The sequence below is a fragment of the Mus caroli genome, chromosome 1, assembly GCF_900094665.2.
Source record: "Mus caroli chromosome 1, CAROLI_EIJ_v1.1, whole genome shotgun sequence".
Lineage (NCBI taxonomy): Eukaryota > Metazoa > Chordata > Mammalia > Rodentia > Muridae > Mus > Mus caroli.
This window is the reverse complement of record NC_034570.1, coordinates 122057225-122074561: the sequence shown is the minus strand read 5'-3', so window position 1 is coordinate 122074561 and position 17337 is coordinate 122057225. Positions and strand designations below refer to the sequence as shown.

At 43.1% G+C, this 17337-nt stretch overlaps 1 protein-coding gene across 1 annotated transcript in view; it reads left to right on the top strand.

The window, feature by feature from the left end:
- Nucleotides 1-16455: 16455 nt before the first annotated feature.
- The window catches only part of Cd55 (CD55 molecule (Cromer blood group)), a 23163-nt gene continuing 22281 nt past the window's right edge, over nucleotides 16456-17337 (top strand). Inside the window, exons 1-2 of the mRNA XM_021173946.2 lie at nucleotides 16456-16625; nucleotides 17188-17337. Of these exons, the coding sequence (XP_021029605.1) occupies nucleotides 16526-16625; nucleotides 17188-17337 (250 nt within the window). The 5' untranslated portion in view covers nucleotides 16456-16525. The remainder of the gene's footprint in view (nucleotides 16626-17187) is intronic.

Genomic DNA, 17337 nt, shown 5'->3' with positions numbered 1-17337 from the left:
ACAAATTAAACCAAAGTCTAGGAGATGGGAAGAAATCATTAAAGCCAGGGTAGGAATTAATGAAATAGAAGCAAACAAACAGTATAGAGAATCAGCCAGTCTGAGAGCTGGTCCTCTGGAAGTATAGCCAATAGACCCTTAGCTGAGTATGGGAAGGAAACCCAAATAAGTAACATCAGGAATGAGGGAAACATTGCAAATACACACCCAACAATTCTGAATGTTTTAATGGAATATTAAAACAACAACAACAAAAACTCTACTCCATTAAGTTAGAAAACTTAAAACAAATAGATGAATTTCCAGATTCATCAAGATACCAAAGTTCAATCAGGAAGAGATCAGATCAGTCACCTAAACACATCACTACCACCACCACCACCTCCACCACCATCCATCCATCCATCCATCCATCCATCCATCCATCCATCCATCACCACCGCCACCATCACCACCATCACTACCACCACCACCTCCACCACCATCCATCCATCTATCACCACCACCACCACCACCACCATCACCACCATCACCACCACCATCACCACCCCAACCACACATCCCCATCACCCACCAGTATCACCACTACCACCTCCACTACCACCACCAAAGATTGAAACAGCAATAACAAACCTTCTGATTAAAAAGTCTAGGCTTGTATGAATTCTACTACACTTTCAAAGAAGAACTACGTCCAATACTTCAAAAATAAAGAAAACAAACAGAAGGAGCATTTTCAATGTCATTCTGCAAAAGCCACCACTACTCTAATACAAAAATTAGGTAAAATAGCACAAAAAGAAAACTATAGGCCAACACTCCTGATGCACGGAGATGCCAAAATTCTCAATAACATACTTGGCAACTGTGGTGGTTTGAATGAAAGTGGCCCCATAGGCTCATAGGGACTGGCACTATTAGGAAGTGTGCTCTAATTGGAGTTGGTATGGCTTTGATGGAGGAAGTGTCTCACTGTGGGCAGGCTTTGAGATGTGAGAAGATCAAGCCATGCCTGATGTGTCTCTCCCTGTTGCCAATGGATCCAGATGTAGAACCCTCGGCTATCTCTCTAGCACCATGTTTGCCTTCATGCCACCATGCTTCCTGCCATGATGATACTGGACTAAACCTCTGAGACTGTAAGCCATCCCCAATTACACGTTTTCCTTTTTAAGGGTTGCCACCATCATGGCATCTCTTCACAGCAATAAAGTCATAATAAAGAGACTAATCATGCATAGACACATATCAAGGAATCACCTACCTTGATCAAATTGGTTTTAGACAAAGATGTAGAGATAGTCCATCATAAGCTAGTCAATAAATATAATATATATATGTGTACTTAAAGACAAAAATCCCATGGCCATTTCAATAGATCTGGAGAAGGTCTTTGACAAAATCCAACATGCCTTCATCATAAAAGTCCTAGAGAGAGTAGGACTAGGGAAAACGACTCAGCATAATTAAGCATATGTATGACAAAGCCACAGCCAACATCATCCTAAACGGAGAGAAACCTCAAAGCAACCTATTGCAATCAAGACCTACACAGGGCTTTTCAGTATCCCTACACCTTTTCAATGTAGTGCTTGACGCCCTAGATAGAGCAACAGGGCAAGAGAAATGCATGTATGAAAAAAAAAAAAAAAAAGGTCAAATTCTCTATACTTAATGATATGTACCTTATTTAAAAGGTTCCCCCCAAACCCTCTTCTAGAAATGATCAACACTATGAGCAAAATGGCAGGGTAGAAATTAACTTTTTAAATTTTTTTCTATAAAACAATGACAAACAGGTTGAGAAAGAGATGAAGGAATTCCCCTCCCCGCCCCTTTGCAAATATTGCCTCAAAAAAGGTAATCTATTTAGGAATAAACCTAACCAAGGAGGTGAAAGACCTCTACAGTGAAGACTTCAAATCTCTGAAGAGAGAAATTGAAGACCCCCAAAAGACAGAAAGAGCTTTCAAGCTGATAAAATTAATATTGTCAAAATGACCATCCTACTAAAAGCAATTTTAAAATTCAATGAAATTCCAGTAAAAATACCTATGGCATTCTTCTCAGAAATAATAATAAAAAAAAAACCTGAAAATTTACAGTGAAGCACCAAGGACCCCAGATAGTCAAAGCAATGCTGAGTGGAGTATCATGAAAGACTTAAAGCTCTGTTACAGCACTGTAGCAATAAAAACAGCATGGAGTTGGCACAAAATGCAACAAAATGGAGGACTCAAATATTAGTGTACACATCACAGCCATCATTTGACAAAGATGCCAAAATCACACACTTTCAGAAAGAGAGCATCCTTTACAAACAGTACTAGAAAAAGCAGGATGCCCATATATGGAAAAACGAAATCAGAGGCATGTCTACCACCCTGCACAGAAACCGACTGCAGTTGAATCCCTGAGGTCAGTGTGCAGCCCGTGAGTCTGAACCTGCTAGATGGGAGTGTAAGGCCACCCTACAGTGTGTAGGCACAGTGGAGGACTTTCTGAATGGGATCCCATTTGCTCAGGGATCAAGGCCAGCAACTGACAAATGACTTCCTAAAACTTAAAATTTCTATGCAGCAAAGGAAAGGAAGCCACAGCAAGGGAGAGAATCTTTGCTAGCTACTTATCCATAGAAATAACTCAAAAAGCTAAGAGTTAGGAAAACAAATGGCCTAAAAATGGGCCATGGATTTGAACAGAGGGTTCTCAAAAGAAGACATAAAAATGGCTAAGAAACAGCTTTAAAAGGGTTCGGTATCCTTAGCCATCAGGGACATGCCAATTAAAATGACCTCAACATTTCATCTTATCCCAGGCAGAACAACTGGCATCAAGAAAGAAACTGGTTAAAAAAAAAAAAAAAAAAAGAAAGAAAAAAAAAAGTAAAACGCTGATGAGCATGTGGAAAGTGAATCCCTCATTCCCTGCTGGTGGGACTGCAAACTGGTGAAGCCATTCTGGAACCCAGTGTGGGGTATCTCAAAACGTTACAACTAGATCTATCCTATGATTCAGCCGTATGCCTCCCGAGTGTGTACCCAAAGGACTCAATATCCTACCATAGAGACATTTATTTGCTTAACCATGCTTGTTGCAGTTCTATTCACAGTAGCTAGGAAACGGAAACTCAGAGGTCCTTCAACGGATGAATGGACAATCAAACAAATACACAGTAGAATTGGACTCAGTTGCAAAGAAAAGTGAAATCTATTAATTTGCACGAGTACATGTGTGTAACAATAATAATGAAGGAAAAAGGGGTCAGACATTTTAGAGAGGTTGGGGAAACAGGAAGATTTGAAGAGGAAAGAGTCAGGGATAGATACGATTGTAATTAAGTACCCAAGAATGAAATAATAAATAAATGGGGGAAAAGTGTGCTGGAGATGAGGAGAAAGGAGATCAATTCCAAGATCCTGAAGTCCACCCCAAATTTACATGATGTCCTGTGATGTTACTAATTAGAAACACAGTAGAGAAAAACAGCAGGTTAGAGGTCAGAAGAAAATGCCTCCTTTGCAGGATGGACTTGGGGGAGCTCTGAGAACGCTCTTTGTGGTCTTTGGCAGACAGTTGGCCGTTGAGTCTGAAAATCAGCGGAGTTCAATTGAAGTACAAGGTGGTATCAGTATGTGCCGAGGCCACAGGAGTAGAATACCTGGAGGGAAAGAAAGTGGTGCAGGCATGCTCAGCCTAGAAGAACCAAAAGAGATGAACTCAGTATGCACAATGCACACACAAAGGAGTTTCATTCTTCAAAAACTTAAAGGCAGAACCACCACATGACCCAGCTGTCCACTCCAGGAATATCGCAGAGAGCTCCATATCCTACCACAGAGATACCTGCACATCTACGGTTAGTGTCTCTCTGCTTACACTAGCAAGGAAATGGACCAAATGTCCGTCAACAAATGGATAACAAAAATGTAGTATATATACAAAACAGAATATTACTGACCTGTAGGAATGGGAAGTATTTGCAGAAAAATGGATGGACTTAGAATAATGATAAGCAAGGGCACCCAAACTCAGAAGAAAAAAAAAACTGGAACAAACATATACATATTCATATATGCAAACATCTGTGTGTGTACATGGAATTACATTTAGGGAGGGGAATGAGAATTAGGCAAAAGAAGGGAAGGAATGCGGGCAAAAGACCCATGAGTCACAAGAGGATATAAATTCATTGTCTTTCTGGTTTCAATTGTGTTTTGGTATTTGTTTGTTTTCTTTTTAATTTTTTTTTAAATTCTTTTTTCCTTTTTCACATGGACAAGCGCATTAAAATGTAACTATTAGTGACGCTTCAGAATGGAGATTCTAACTGCAGAGAAGTTCCTAGAGATGAGAGAGTTTGGGACTGGGCAAGTGTTTGCTTGAGTGGCTTCCTTATTCTAGGTGTGTTTATTGATTTTTTTTTTTAGATCATTATAATAAAGCGATTTTATAAAGTAAAACAATTCCTGTTTTTTTGAAAACTACCTTTGTAGAAAGGAGTAGGTGTTGTTTCCCTATTGATACAAACAGATCCAGACTGGGTGTCACTGGAGAGTCGGGTCACGCTCAGTCAACCTGGGTGAGAATAACAGGAAGTGGTGGTGAGCATTAGAAGGAAATGGCTCCTAAGCCCCTCTCCGGTACCTGTTAGCTGGGGAGGATACGCCCAGTGTTGCCAAATCTTCAATATTTTAAGAGGAATCATAAGCATGTTGTTTGACTGGGAGTTTTATAGTTATAAAATCTCTGTGCATGAATTCAGTTAGTCAGCAACAGTTATTGAGCATATACTATACACAGGCCACTGATCTAGGAGTCTGAGATTTTGCATTTAATACAAAAGACAAAAAAAAAACTTTCTGTGTATGAAGTTCACACTCAATTGTGGGAATACGCACAATTAACAAATTATTAAAAGCTATGAGTTGTGGTAAGCATTGAAGGAATGAATATAAAGGGAGGTACTAGACCTGTAATTGTGGGGTACATTTTTATATCAAACACAATGGCATAAATGGGCCTTCCTTAAGTATTTAAGAAGAAGGTCTTCAGGGATGTAATGAAAGCATGGAGACATCTGTATGAAACAGTAGTCACGGACTCTGAGTGGGACTTTGATCTGTTTGGGATTTTGTTCTGTGAGCTCAAAAGCCAGGACAAGGAAACCAGTTAACACTGGGTGGGGGAGTCTGGGGAGATGAGGGCAGAGAAGAAAGGGAGAAAGAGACCATGGGGTCTGGTCAGCGACTGTGTGTGAGTTTGTATCCTGAAAGCAAGGAAACCAGGACACATTTGCAACTTCCAAGTAACCTGCCCTCAGGAATGTGAGAGTAAGGGGAGTGGCAGACACCTCCCAGAAGTTCTCCTCAGTGGCTAGAAAGGAAGGAAGGAAGGCTGCTTGCATAAGATTGTGAAAGGGGAATCCTGTCTACTTTGAGCTGTAATTTGAAGGGAGAGAGGAGAGAATAATATTTGTTAAATTTCTAGGTGGATTATGAGACAAAGTGAGGCAAAAAAGATGACCCTTGGGAGCTGGACCTAAACCATCCTAAATGGAGGATGGAATGCCATTCAGTAAACGGGAAACTGGTGTGGAAAGAAATGCCAATAAATTGGACCTCTGGTTCTCTCTCTCTCTCTCTCTCTCTCTNTCTCTCTCTCTCTCTCTCTCTCTCTCTCTCTCTCGCATTAAAACATCTTTTATCTCTCCTACTCCAGTTGCCAAGTAAGCAACCAGGTCTTATATATTCAGGAAAGTGATGCAGACTAAATATATGATTTGAGAATTCATAGTATTTGATGTCATATGAATGTATAAGACTGGATATCATCAGAGTAACAGATGTTGGGATAAGGGGACAGATTGAGGGACAGAGAAGTCAAGCATTTTGTTTGGAATTTATGGAGACAAATAGGAGGCAATAAAATAGGCTAGGAAGGCACAGACAGTGATCTGACTCAGAAACACATGGTGCTGCTAAGAAGGAAGTGTATTAAGGTGGAAAGTACCAGTGGGATCCTCTCTGCTGCCAGACCCAAGGAATGAGGTCACTCATAATGCAAGCATCATTAACAGCCTCCATCAGAGCAGCTCTAGTGGATGATGGGACCAGACAGGACTAACTTCAAGATGTAGAGGGAAGCAGGGCATGGTGAAAATTGTCTGCAATCTCAGCACTGTAGTGTGTAGTTTCTACTAACCCTGCTTGGAGCTCCAGCTGGACCTCGCTACCAGCTTCCACCCTGCTTCCCTTGGATCCGTGGATGAAAGACACACACATACACACACACACACTACCTTATTTTTAATAAGCTTTTTAGCTCAATGATGGGGGGTCTTCTAAGCCTTCCGGGGCTAATGTGCCCTTACCTTCACACCCAGCTCAACACCTCTAAATCTACCCTCAATTTAGTTTCCTGGTTCCCTTCTCCTTGCTCAGCACCTTAAATCTGCCCTCCGCTTAGTTGCCTTTCTAATCTCCTGCCTGCTGCCCCAGGCCCAGTCGGGGAAGCCACCAATGGCCACTCCACCCAAGATCTCACATGGCTTGTAGTTCTCCCTCCTTCCCAAGCATGGCGAATCCTCCTACGTCTCTTAGCCTGCCCGAGAGAACCTGGAAGCCCTGCCTCTTCCACCCAGCCACTGGCTGCTGGCATCTTTATTGATTGAACCAATTGGGGAACAGACCCCTCAGAGTTCCTATCGAAGCATCAGAACCACCCCCTACACAGCGCTCGAGAAGCTGAGGCAGGAAGATTGTGAGTTCAGGTCCAACTTGGACTTCATAGTAAGCCCTATTTATTTATTTATTTTTAAGGATTCAAGAATTATATGCTTGTATTCACCTGAAAGAGACATTGGAATAAACCACACAACTGGGGTGTGTAGGTGAGAAAGGAGACAATCACTTCAGAAATGTCCTGAAGTAGGAGAGGTAGGATAAGGTATGTTTGTGTGTGTGTGTGTGTGTGTGTGTGTGTGTGTTTGTGTGTGTGTGTGTGCGTGTTGGAGTTCAGACAATTACTCCACACTGTTAGAACACAGCCTTATTACACATAGGTCTTATCCTATAACCTGGATCAGGTCATGTCTCCATGGAGCTCTCTCTGAGACAGAGAATTACGAAGCAGTCTGTCCTGCTCTCACGCATGCTGTCCATCACATATGTGATGTGAAAACCTGACCACCCCTCAAAGGTAACAAAACTTCAAACCTTTCATTTGCTCTGGCTTTTGGCCTGAGGCCTCTCAGGAAGAGCGAGTGCCTGGACCTTTGGTCCAGAGATGAGAGATGTTTCTTGAAGCTGCTCCTCAGCCCCTACCTCCATCCCTCTCCTGGCAGCTCAGCCCTCTAACTTCCACTCTTGATGAAGCTCCTCTCCGAGCTTTGAAGAGAACCATCTCTTTCTCTTTAAAGCTCTATCATACGTAAAGACCCGTATATTGTCATATCTCACACTCTGAGACCAAATTGTGATCAAGAGGCCCTTTCATCGCAATAAACCTCGCGCAAGGGAATTATCAGCATCCTCGGTGGACCAGCAGCTGAGAACATCTTGTTATTGTCTAAATTCATATTCACAGCACCACTTGAACCTCCACATAGAGCCTCTGTGAAATCTTCACAGCAGAAAAGTCTTCCTTTAGCAACACTAAAACACCAGAAAGTTCAGATTTTCTTCATAGTAACTGTTACCAGACTACAACTGATGGGTCAGGGGGCTTTCAGTAGAACAAGGATCTTGTAAATGGGCAGTAGAGTTTAGGTTTGGAATGAAAAAAAAGATAAAGGTGAATTGGCTTCGCATGGCTTCACACTAGAACTCTTTACATTTAATTTTCATACTGTGGTGTGAGTGTGTGTGGAGCAGGTACTTACATCATTTCTGCTTCAACAATAATACAATTGCTATCTTTTGAAGAACCTGATTATGGGCTGGAGAGATGGCTCAGCTAAGAGCACTGACTGCTCTTCCAGGGGACCTGAGTTCAATTCCCGGCAACCACATTTGCTCACAACCATCTGTAACGGGATCTCATGCCCTTTTCTGGTGTGTATTTATATACATAAAATAAATAAACTAAGAAAAAGGAATCTGACTAATCTGTTAAATTATAGACTGATATCATCTTAAAATAATTCTGAATTTGGGTCCCTTTGGAAAATGAGATTCTAGTCAATATTTTAAGTGGTGAAAACTTTTTTCTCATCTAGGACTTCAACCAGAAGCCTCTACACTGGACCTCTGTCCTCTGTGCACAGACTGAGCACACAGTGGTGGCCCTTGATGACTCCTCTGGGCTGCTTTAGTGAAGTGTTAGGAACATATGTGCAACTATTTTGGAGTAACGTAATGCTTGTTAGCCATGAGGCAGCTCCAATATGAGCCAAACCAAACATGGTCTTTGCTATGCTAATGAACCAACCCCAATGTGGCAATGAGATGTTATTGAGCCAGCAGGAAGTTGTGAATGAAGACAGACACCACAAAGCTTATAGGTCTGCTAGAATAAAACAAAAACTGGAAATGTATAGGGGACCCTAGAGCAGCAAGGCCATACTCCCCAGGATGGGGCATCTCAAGGCTCTGTGCTGATACCCTTCTATGAGGGGACTTTGAGACTGGCCACCTTGTGGCTCTGGCTTCAGTGACCCTGAGTTTCTGGCCCCATTGCCTTGTCCACACATGCTTACTGTCAACAGCACTCAATTCAGGCTGACTCTCTAGGACCTTCTTGGACCTCCAACAGTGCCATCCTTCCAGCCTGCCACAGTTGAAGAACCTTAAGGCAGATGTAGATAGAACTTGCAAGCTCTTGAATCCATCTTACTGGTGAGGATTCCCCAGGGGATCCCTGTAGCATTATCTGCCTAAAACCATTCCCTGCTTGGTGAGATGTCTTGGTGAGATGACTGTGGCTTTTTTTTTTTTTTTTTTAATATAAGAATGTGGTTTTGAAAGGAATGTTTGGGAAACCAAACCGAGCATTTTCGGAAGGCAATTCTCATGGGTTCAGCACCTCATAGACCATTTCCTGTGCTTTCCACAGGATGAAAGAAATTCCTTGATTCAACATATCTTGCTACTTTACCTATTCGGAGAGCTAATCATACTGCCTGAGGACCTTCTTCTGGTACAAAGTAGAGGGATGATCAACAGCGACTGAATTCACAAATACAATTATTTTTATCGGGACCATTACCATACCCTTTAGGGCCTAGACCTTTAGTTAGCATTTTCCAAGTCATTAAGCAACATCAGTAGTACCTGTGTATTTTCCTTTCTAACTCTCAAGTTAATTGGCTCTCAGAAGACACACACTGACAACTTTTAAGGTGGCATTTTGGATAAGAAGAACCGTCTCTCCAGCCATATGAAATGGAAGAGCTGAGTCACCACTTGCTTTCCATTCTGTACATTTCCACCATAAGGACAAGAGAATTTTCTTTTTCAAGCTATGACTTCATTTTTTAAGTTTTCACTGACACAGCCAGTTTTGTTGAAGTTCCCAGCCAGATACTAAATAAATCCTGGTTTATAAAGGAATCTGTATTCAAGGTGACTGTGCAGGGTCTCCTGTGAGATGGCTAAGCAAAACACACATCCACTTCTAGTTTAAATATAATTGAATGGATATTCATGTATATCTGTGCTCTTTAGGACGGGAAAGGGATGTTTTAAAGGCATGACAACAGGGGAGTGGGCTCAGCAGAGATGGCAATGAGTAGTTGAATGGGGATTGAGCTGGGGCAGAATGGAAAGAAGCTACAATGTTACTGTCTGCACCCGACATTTTAAGAGCAGGATTTAAGAACCTCTGCAAAGGAGAGGAGAGATTAAACTGAAATTAAGACTAACTGAAACTTTAAACAGAGTGCATAAATCTAGAGGACTTTCCTGAGATGCAGTGTGTGGATGACTTGAACAGACACCATGACCGAGGCAACTCTCATAAAGGACAACATTTAATGGGGGCTGGTTTACAGGTTCAGAGGTTCAGCCCATTATCATAAAGGTGGGAGCATGGCAGCATCCAGGCAGGCATGGTGCAGGAGGAGCTGAGAGCTCTATACCTTCATCTGAAGGCTGCTAGAAGACTGACTTCCAGGCAGCTAGGAGGAGTGTCTTAAAGCCCACACCCACAGTGACACAGTTCCTCCAACAAGGCCACACCATCTAACAGTGCCACTCTCTGGGCCAAGCATATTCAAACCACCACGCTCTTTTTGTTTAAAGGGTGTAGGGAGCATTAAAGAGGGGAGGAGGAATAACGATAAGAGTAGACCCTGACACTGTAAAACAAAGTGTAAAAGAAAAGAAATCAGAGTGGCAGATGTTGAGCGCTGTCTTGATCCTCTTTGCCTAGGATGGTTGGTATATACTTATTCTCTCCTCTGTTTGCTTAGACAAGACTTTCATTGTTGTTCTTGTTTCTAGAGATGTGTGTCTAAGTTAAAAGGCTTTTAGTGATCATATACACACGAGTTTCTGACCCTAATAGGCCTGCACTCAGACTTCAATTGGAAGCCAGTCTTAACCACATGGCTAGAGCTTTCCATCAGCATGCTGGAAAGTCACTCCCTAACAGAGCCAAGTCATGGAGTGTAAGACACCTGGGGAAGGCTCCAACTTAAAAAAACAAAGGCCCAGGTTAAATGCATACAAAAAGGAACTCAGAAAACAGAGGATACAAAAAGAAAGAAAGAAAAAAAAAGAACACTACTAAAACAAAAGTTAATATAATTAATCAGATGTAAAACAAGACATTTTACATATTCTAAGGATAATGTAAAGGATTGCATCTCCAGTCAGGAGCTGGGCAGGGTTACATGTGTTCATTTTGTAACAATCATTGTGTAAGAGAAGGATAAGGAGTGGAGAGATGAGAGAACTAGTTACAGAAGAGCAACAGTTCCTGGCCTATATGCCCTTAAAGGCTCTATAGCATCTTCCAATACCATCTCCCTGAGACCCAAGCCTAACACTTGAAAGTTGGGTCTAGGGGTGGTGTGCAAACTACATCCAAACCACAATACAGAGTTAACATTACTAGGGCAGATGTGCTAAATTAGGAAGGGGGAAAGTAGTTTCAGCTGTGCTATTCTTGACAGAACGACACAGTATATCTAACTATATAAAAATAAGTATATGTTTATAAAGATAGCAAGACTGTGATGGCTGAGCAAGGCAATGTCTCAAACTAGAAGCACACATAGTATGTTTCCCTGAGGGTGTTTCTTTCTTCTCTACTCACCTTGTATAAGACTACTTGACACAAATGTCGATCTGCTTCTTCAGTTGCAAAACCATAAATTAAGGCAAATACATCACAGATGGGATGCAGGGACTTTGGGTAAGACTTCAACAATCAAACAATTTAGACTATTTGGTCCAAATAATAATCTTCGCCAGAGAATGAATTCTACTGGGGTGGAGACAGAATGAGTACAACTGGATTAGCTCAGTACCGCTCCCTTCTCTTTTGAAAAGTCTGACATTTTAAATAGATTTATTTAGTCTATGTCCTGACAGATCATGTGACCATGGGCAGGCCCCACTTGATATCTGCAATGTTTGTCCATGTCAGACACTGCCATTAATTACTGCCAAGCACTTACGGAAAGCTGAACAAAGTCCCAAATGTTAGATGGGCCTTCTTTCTTTTATTCCTCACAACATTACAAAGTTGGGAATAGGATCATGTTTATTTTATACCCAGAATTGTTTAGAGGGCCTGACAGTCGGCCATATAGAAGACAAGGGAGCAACGGTGTTAGTGTTTGAGCCTGTGCATGTCTGAATCTGAGAGTTGTCCACTCTGCCCTGGTACTGCGTCATCTTTCATCATGGAAACTTGTGCACACACACAAACACAAACTCTCACCTATTCCCCACCCCACCCCACCCCCACCCCAAGCACACAAAAAGAGGACCTGAATGTGGATGAGATTTTTTTTCTCAATAAACAAGAAGTGGGGGTGCTGGTCTGTTTCCATTAATTTTTAGAAAACAGGTCTCATTTAATCTGCAGGGCAGAACTGCCTAGATTTGCAGCTGTAAGACAAAGGAAACCAAGGGGTCTCAAGCCAAAGGTTTGCTTTTGTTTCTGTTGGCTCTTTCAGGACCCTGGAGGCAAGGAGGGGGTGGGTGGGTGGGGGTGAGGGGGGAACTACTGTAGGCTAGTAGGAAGGCATCTAGACTGTTCCTTGTTGGGGGACCTGACAGATTTGGTAGAGCTTAAAAATCCTCCTCCTGTTTTGACCTTGTCAGCTGGGAGACTTCCTGGATCAGAGAGGGGAGGTGGAACAGCCTGAGACCTCCAGACTCTAAGCTGATTATATGGTTTAAGTTCTTTAACTTCCCTGAATTCCAATGGCCTCCTCCCCTGTAAGAAGGATGACACTATTATGTGACTGTCAGTTTGGGAGCCTTGTCCTTCAGAAACTGTAATGCCCTCTTTTTACACCTTCTCACCTGTCCTGTTGATTCTAAGGTGTGGCTTCAAGACTTCTGTCTGCTCTCTCCTTGTTTCTGGGCCACCCCCTCAACACCTTTCTCTTAAGCCATGTTTCTCCAGGTTCCAGCCCAATCTCCTGCATTCCAGCCTCAATGCTGGGTATTTCCTCTTAGCCATGCTGCTACTGCATTTTGTAGTTATCCAGCAGAAAGCCAAGTGGTTATTTCTCCCCTAAATTGCCACCTAGTTTCACCTTACACATGCCCAAAGTGCAGAGTCACCTTTAAGATGATTTTGCTTCTGTTCAGGTGTCAAAGGCAGTGGACTCCACCTTCGGAATGTCTCTGGTCTGAGCAAGAGTGGAAACCCAAGGGCTTATAATAATTGTGTTAAGTTTTCTTTTTCAAAGAGTAACAGATTTATTTCCTTAATATAGATTTATTATTTAAAAAACTGAGATGGAGGTGTTTCTGTTCCCTAGTGTTAACCCTCTGACTGCTGTGCCTTTGGAGTTACTCTGTTTCCAGACTCTGTACACAACTTCCAAATTAGCCCTTGCTTCCCCTGTAAGAACATTCTTCAAATGTTTAAATACTGAGTTAGTCTTTCTACCTAGGCAAGGGCTGTGCTTTCTTATTCCTACAAAATCATAGACTTATATGTCTTTATTTTTCCTAACCTAATTATATAAATGTGTCATTTGGGAATTGGAGATCTCTATAGGGACCAAAAACTGTTATGAAACATTTTCAAGTCAACGTGGAACAAGATGCTGAAGAACACATAGCTCCCTTCCAGAGTACAGAATAAAATAATGAATTAAGTGTTCACACCTGAAGGTCCTAGGTTTCCAGACCTCTTTGATAATTCACTGTGATCTAGGTAGGACAAATCTTTTATAATTGCTCCTTACAAAGAATATGCTGGGAGATAGCTTAGTTGGTAACATGTTTGCTGTTCAAGCACGAGGACCTGAGGTCAACTCCAGGACTCATACAAAAATACGACGTGTCCAATGTGCACCTGTAATCCAAGCATCAGGGAGACAGAGAAAGGTGCCTCGCTGGCCAGCCAGCCTGCCCCAGTCACTGAGCCCCAGGTTCTTCCAGTGAGAGACTTTGTTCAAAGAGAGTGGGCACGTGTTCCTGAGGATGACACCTGAGACTGTCCTGTGTCCTACACATGCACACACACACACACACACACACACACAGAGGCACACACACACAGGCACAAATTTAGAAGCATACACACAAGAGTCTTAGAATCAAGCTAGATTTGCATTTTAATCTGGCCACTTCTTAATTTTTGCGGAAATAATTATCGTGTCCTCTCATCTGTGAAATGTTAATAGCTTTTCCACCTCATGAAGAAATGGAACTGGAAAATGCATAAAGCAAGTGGAATATAGAAAATCTGGGCCAGTGTCTTAGTCAGAGTTTCTATTCCTGCACAAACATCATGACCAAGAAACAAGTTGGGGAGGAAAGGGTTTATTCAGCTTATACTTCCAAACTGCTGTTCATCACCATTGGAAGTCAGGACTGGAACTCAAGCAGGACCTCCCCTCTTGACCACTAATTGAGAAAATGCCTTACAGCTGGATCTCTTGGACGTGGATGCATTTTCCCAATGGAAACTACTTTCTCAGTGATTACTACAGCTGTGTCAAGTTGACACAAAACTAGCCAGCACAGCCAGGGTGTAAAATAAAATACCCTAAGTTATCAGTTTGAAGTTTTGGGTTTTTTTTCTTAGTAATGCTCATATTTTAATGCATGCTTTTTTAAAAATTAAGTAAATGCATCATGTGGTATTGTTAAATCTTTCCCTCCTGGGTATTGTAAATATTTGGGTGGTGGCAAGCACTACTTAAGTGTCCACCCATTAATTCTTAAACTCATTTCTTTGGAAAAAACTTATCACTGAAAAGAAAGTACTTTAGAAAGTGACAGCTTAGACTAATTGGTGTTCCAAAATTGGGCGATAAGATAGATTTTTGTTTGTTTTGTTTTTTTGTTTTTTTGTTTTCTGTTTTTCCAGACAGTGTTTCTCTATGTAGCCTTGGATGTCCTGGAACTAACTCTGTAGACCAGGCTGGCCGGGAACTCAGAAATCTGCCTGCCTCTGCCTCCCAAGTGGTAGGATTAAAGGTGTGTGAAACCACTGCCTGGCCAATAAGATAGTTTTGGACACTTGGCTGGGCTCACTGTTCTATCTAGCTATAAAGCTATGATCTTTATTTAATGTACATGTAGAGAACTCTTTCAAGGGTTTATGAGTGCTCCCTATCTGATTTTGACTCAGCTAACTACAGCAGGGCAGAAAAAAGTAGTGAATGAGGTCACAGAGAGCTCTCAGGGAATAAATGAAGGTCCAGGTGACACCTCTGTCACTGCTGGGCCCTGACATGCTAGTGGCACATAAGGAAGTAAGAGTCAAGTTTTTAACAACTATGAGTAGAAACACACTTGATAGTTATAAAACACTCTACCCTTGTGAGACTTAAACTTCAGGATGTTTTTCAGAAATGGCCCTATTGAGAGCAAGTTAACTTGGAACTTCGAAACCCAGGCTAGCCTTTAACCCAAAACCTCTTGCTCTACCTTCCAAGTTTACAGGCATGAGTCGCTAGGGTATGATGTCAACTCCAGAACCCTTAAATACTGTTAGATTTCAACAAACACCTATAAAGCAACCCTTTCCTGTAATCTCGGCAACAGGAAAATACAGTGCTTGGGTAACTAAGTAAGCATGAATCAGAAGAAAACACTTGTTAAAAACCCGTTTGCTCTTCAAAAGCTCACACTAACCAATAAGGAACCACAAGAAAACTTTAGGAATGGTTATCAATATAAGATGACAAACACTCCCACAGCTGGTCTACCATTGAAGGCTGAATTTCTGGTGAGGGATTTCACCAGAAACACCTATAGGAATAGGGAATTCAGAGTGGGACACTGCTAACCAGACCCAGACACACAAAGGGGAACTCTTTGGGGCTTTTTACATGAGGACCTGTGGCAACTTACCTCTGCTTCCTCCCACCCCGCCCCTCCGGATGGGGATTTGCAGGAGACACATGCTGTGGTACATGGCTCTTTACTCTGGGTATCACATGCATCTGGGGCTTCATAAATCGGGTTGCACAGTGACCAGCCAAAACCAAATAATCCTAATTCCTAGTGCTGTCCTCAAGAGAGGTTCAGCTTGTTCTATGCACAGCTTCACCTCCTGCATTTTTCTTTCCTTTTCTTTTTTAATTAATTAATTAATTAAGTGCTCTGGTGTGATTCCAATGTGTGGATCGCTTTGTCATTGTTCTTCACACCACGAAATAAATCTTTTTCTTAAGCTCTACTTATTCCTGAATTCTATTTCATAGCAGGTCTGAAATAATCCCAAAGTCGAATTCAGGTGGTATCCTTGGTCCATAACTAGAACCAGGGCTAAGAAGATGACTCCTCACCTAGATAGGGTCTGAAAAACCTCAGCAAAGCTCCCTAGATCTCTGCATATTGTTTGTGACCCGGTTCTGACAGGCTGATCCCTCCCTGTTTTCTTGGATCCTATCCTATTTTCTGTTTTGACACCATGGTGAGACCTAGGAGACACACACTTGGTCAGCAGCTCCCACCCTCCCATCTGACATCTTCCAGCTGAAGCCACAGGGGTCCTGGGTGTTTCCCTATTTCTCAGCTCCCTCTGGCTCAGGAATTCCACCGCGCCTACCCTTCCCTTTGCAAGCACTCTGCAGACCAGAGTTGGAGTGTGGGAGGCTTTCTGCTGGAGCAGAGTGCTGATACAGAGTCCTGGGGAGTGAAGCGCCCTCCTTTAGAAGGTACTCCCCCAGACCCCACTCCCGCTGGACAACTAGGTCCCCTGGGTGAAGCTAGAGGCCAGGCACCCGCCCTCATTAACGAGGGAACGCCCATTGCACGCAGGCTGCCCCACCCAGGGTGACGAGGGCCCTGCCCCGCCCCGCCACAGCTGCTCAATTAACTGCGGCTCAAAACAGCTCCAGCCGCAGCCGAGCAAGGTCTCTTCTACCCTACCTAGGGCTATGATCCGTGGGCGGGCGCCTAGGACTCGGCCTTCACCGCCGCCTCCGCTGCTGCCTTTGCTCTCCCTGTCGCTGTTGCTGCTGTCCCCAACTGTACGCGGTGAGTGGCCAATGCGCGACGACCGGCTGGCTGACCGCCAGAGGGCGCATGCTCAGCAGGCATTGTTTCCCAGTAACTGGGGGCTCCGCTGCTGGGTGTCGGCGGCCAGCAGGAGGGATGGGGGTGGAATGCTGGGCTATCTGGGCTGTGACTGGATCCCCTCCGCGATCAGAGACCTTGGCAACACCAAAAGGGAGGGTTGAGTACGAATCTCCAACCCTGCTCCTGGCTCTTTTATTCTTAAGGTGGAAGCTAGATGGCTGGCCACCTGCTCCGGTGAGAGACCAGTCGCGAGCAGCTACCGGGTGTCTTATCTCGCGCCTTGCTCGCTGCAGTGTTGGTGTGGATATTGAGTAGATTTTGAACGACTCAAGGCGGGTGGGAATTTACTCCCCACTTAGTTTTTGTTTTGTGTTCACGGGAGTCCAGGCATTGCAAGTTCCAGAGGGGCAAGTTCAGTCCTGGCAGGAAGGTAAGAGCCATTGCTACTTCTCTTGTTCCAGGTCTGGGGAAAGAAAGCTCCTTGCCAACTTCAGTTTTACACCTGCTCTTATCTTCCTAGGAGACTGCGGCCCACCTCCAGACATTCCTAATGCCAGGCCAATCTTGGGCAGACACTCCAAGTTTGCTGAGCAAAGCAAAGTGACATACTCATGTAGTAACGGCTTTAAACAAATTCCAGACAAGTCAAACATAGTGGTCTGTCTTGAAA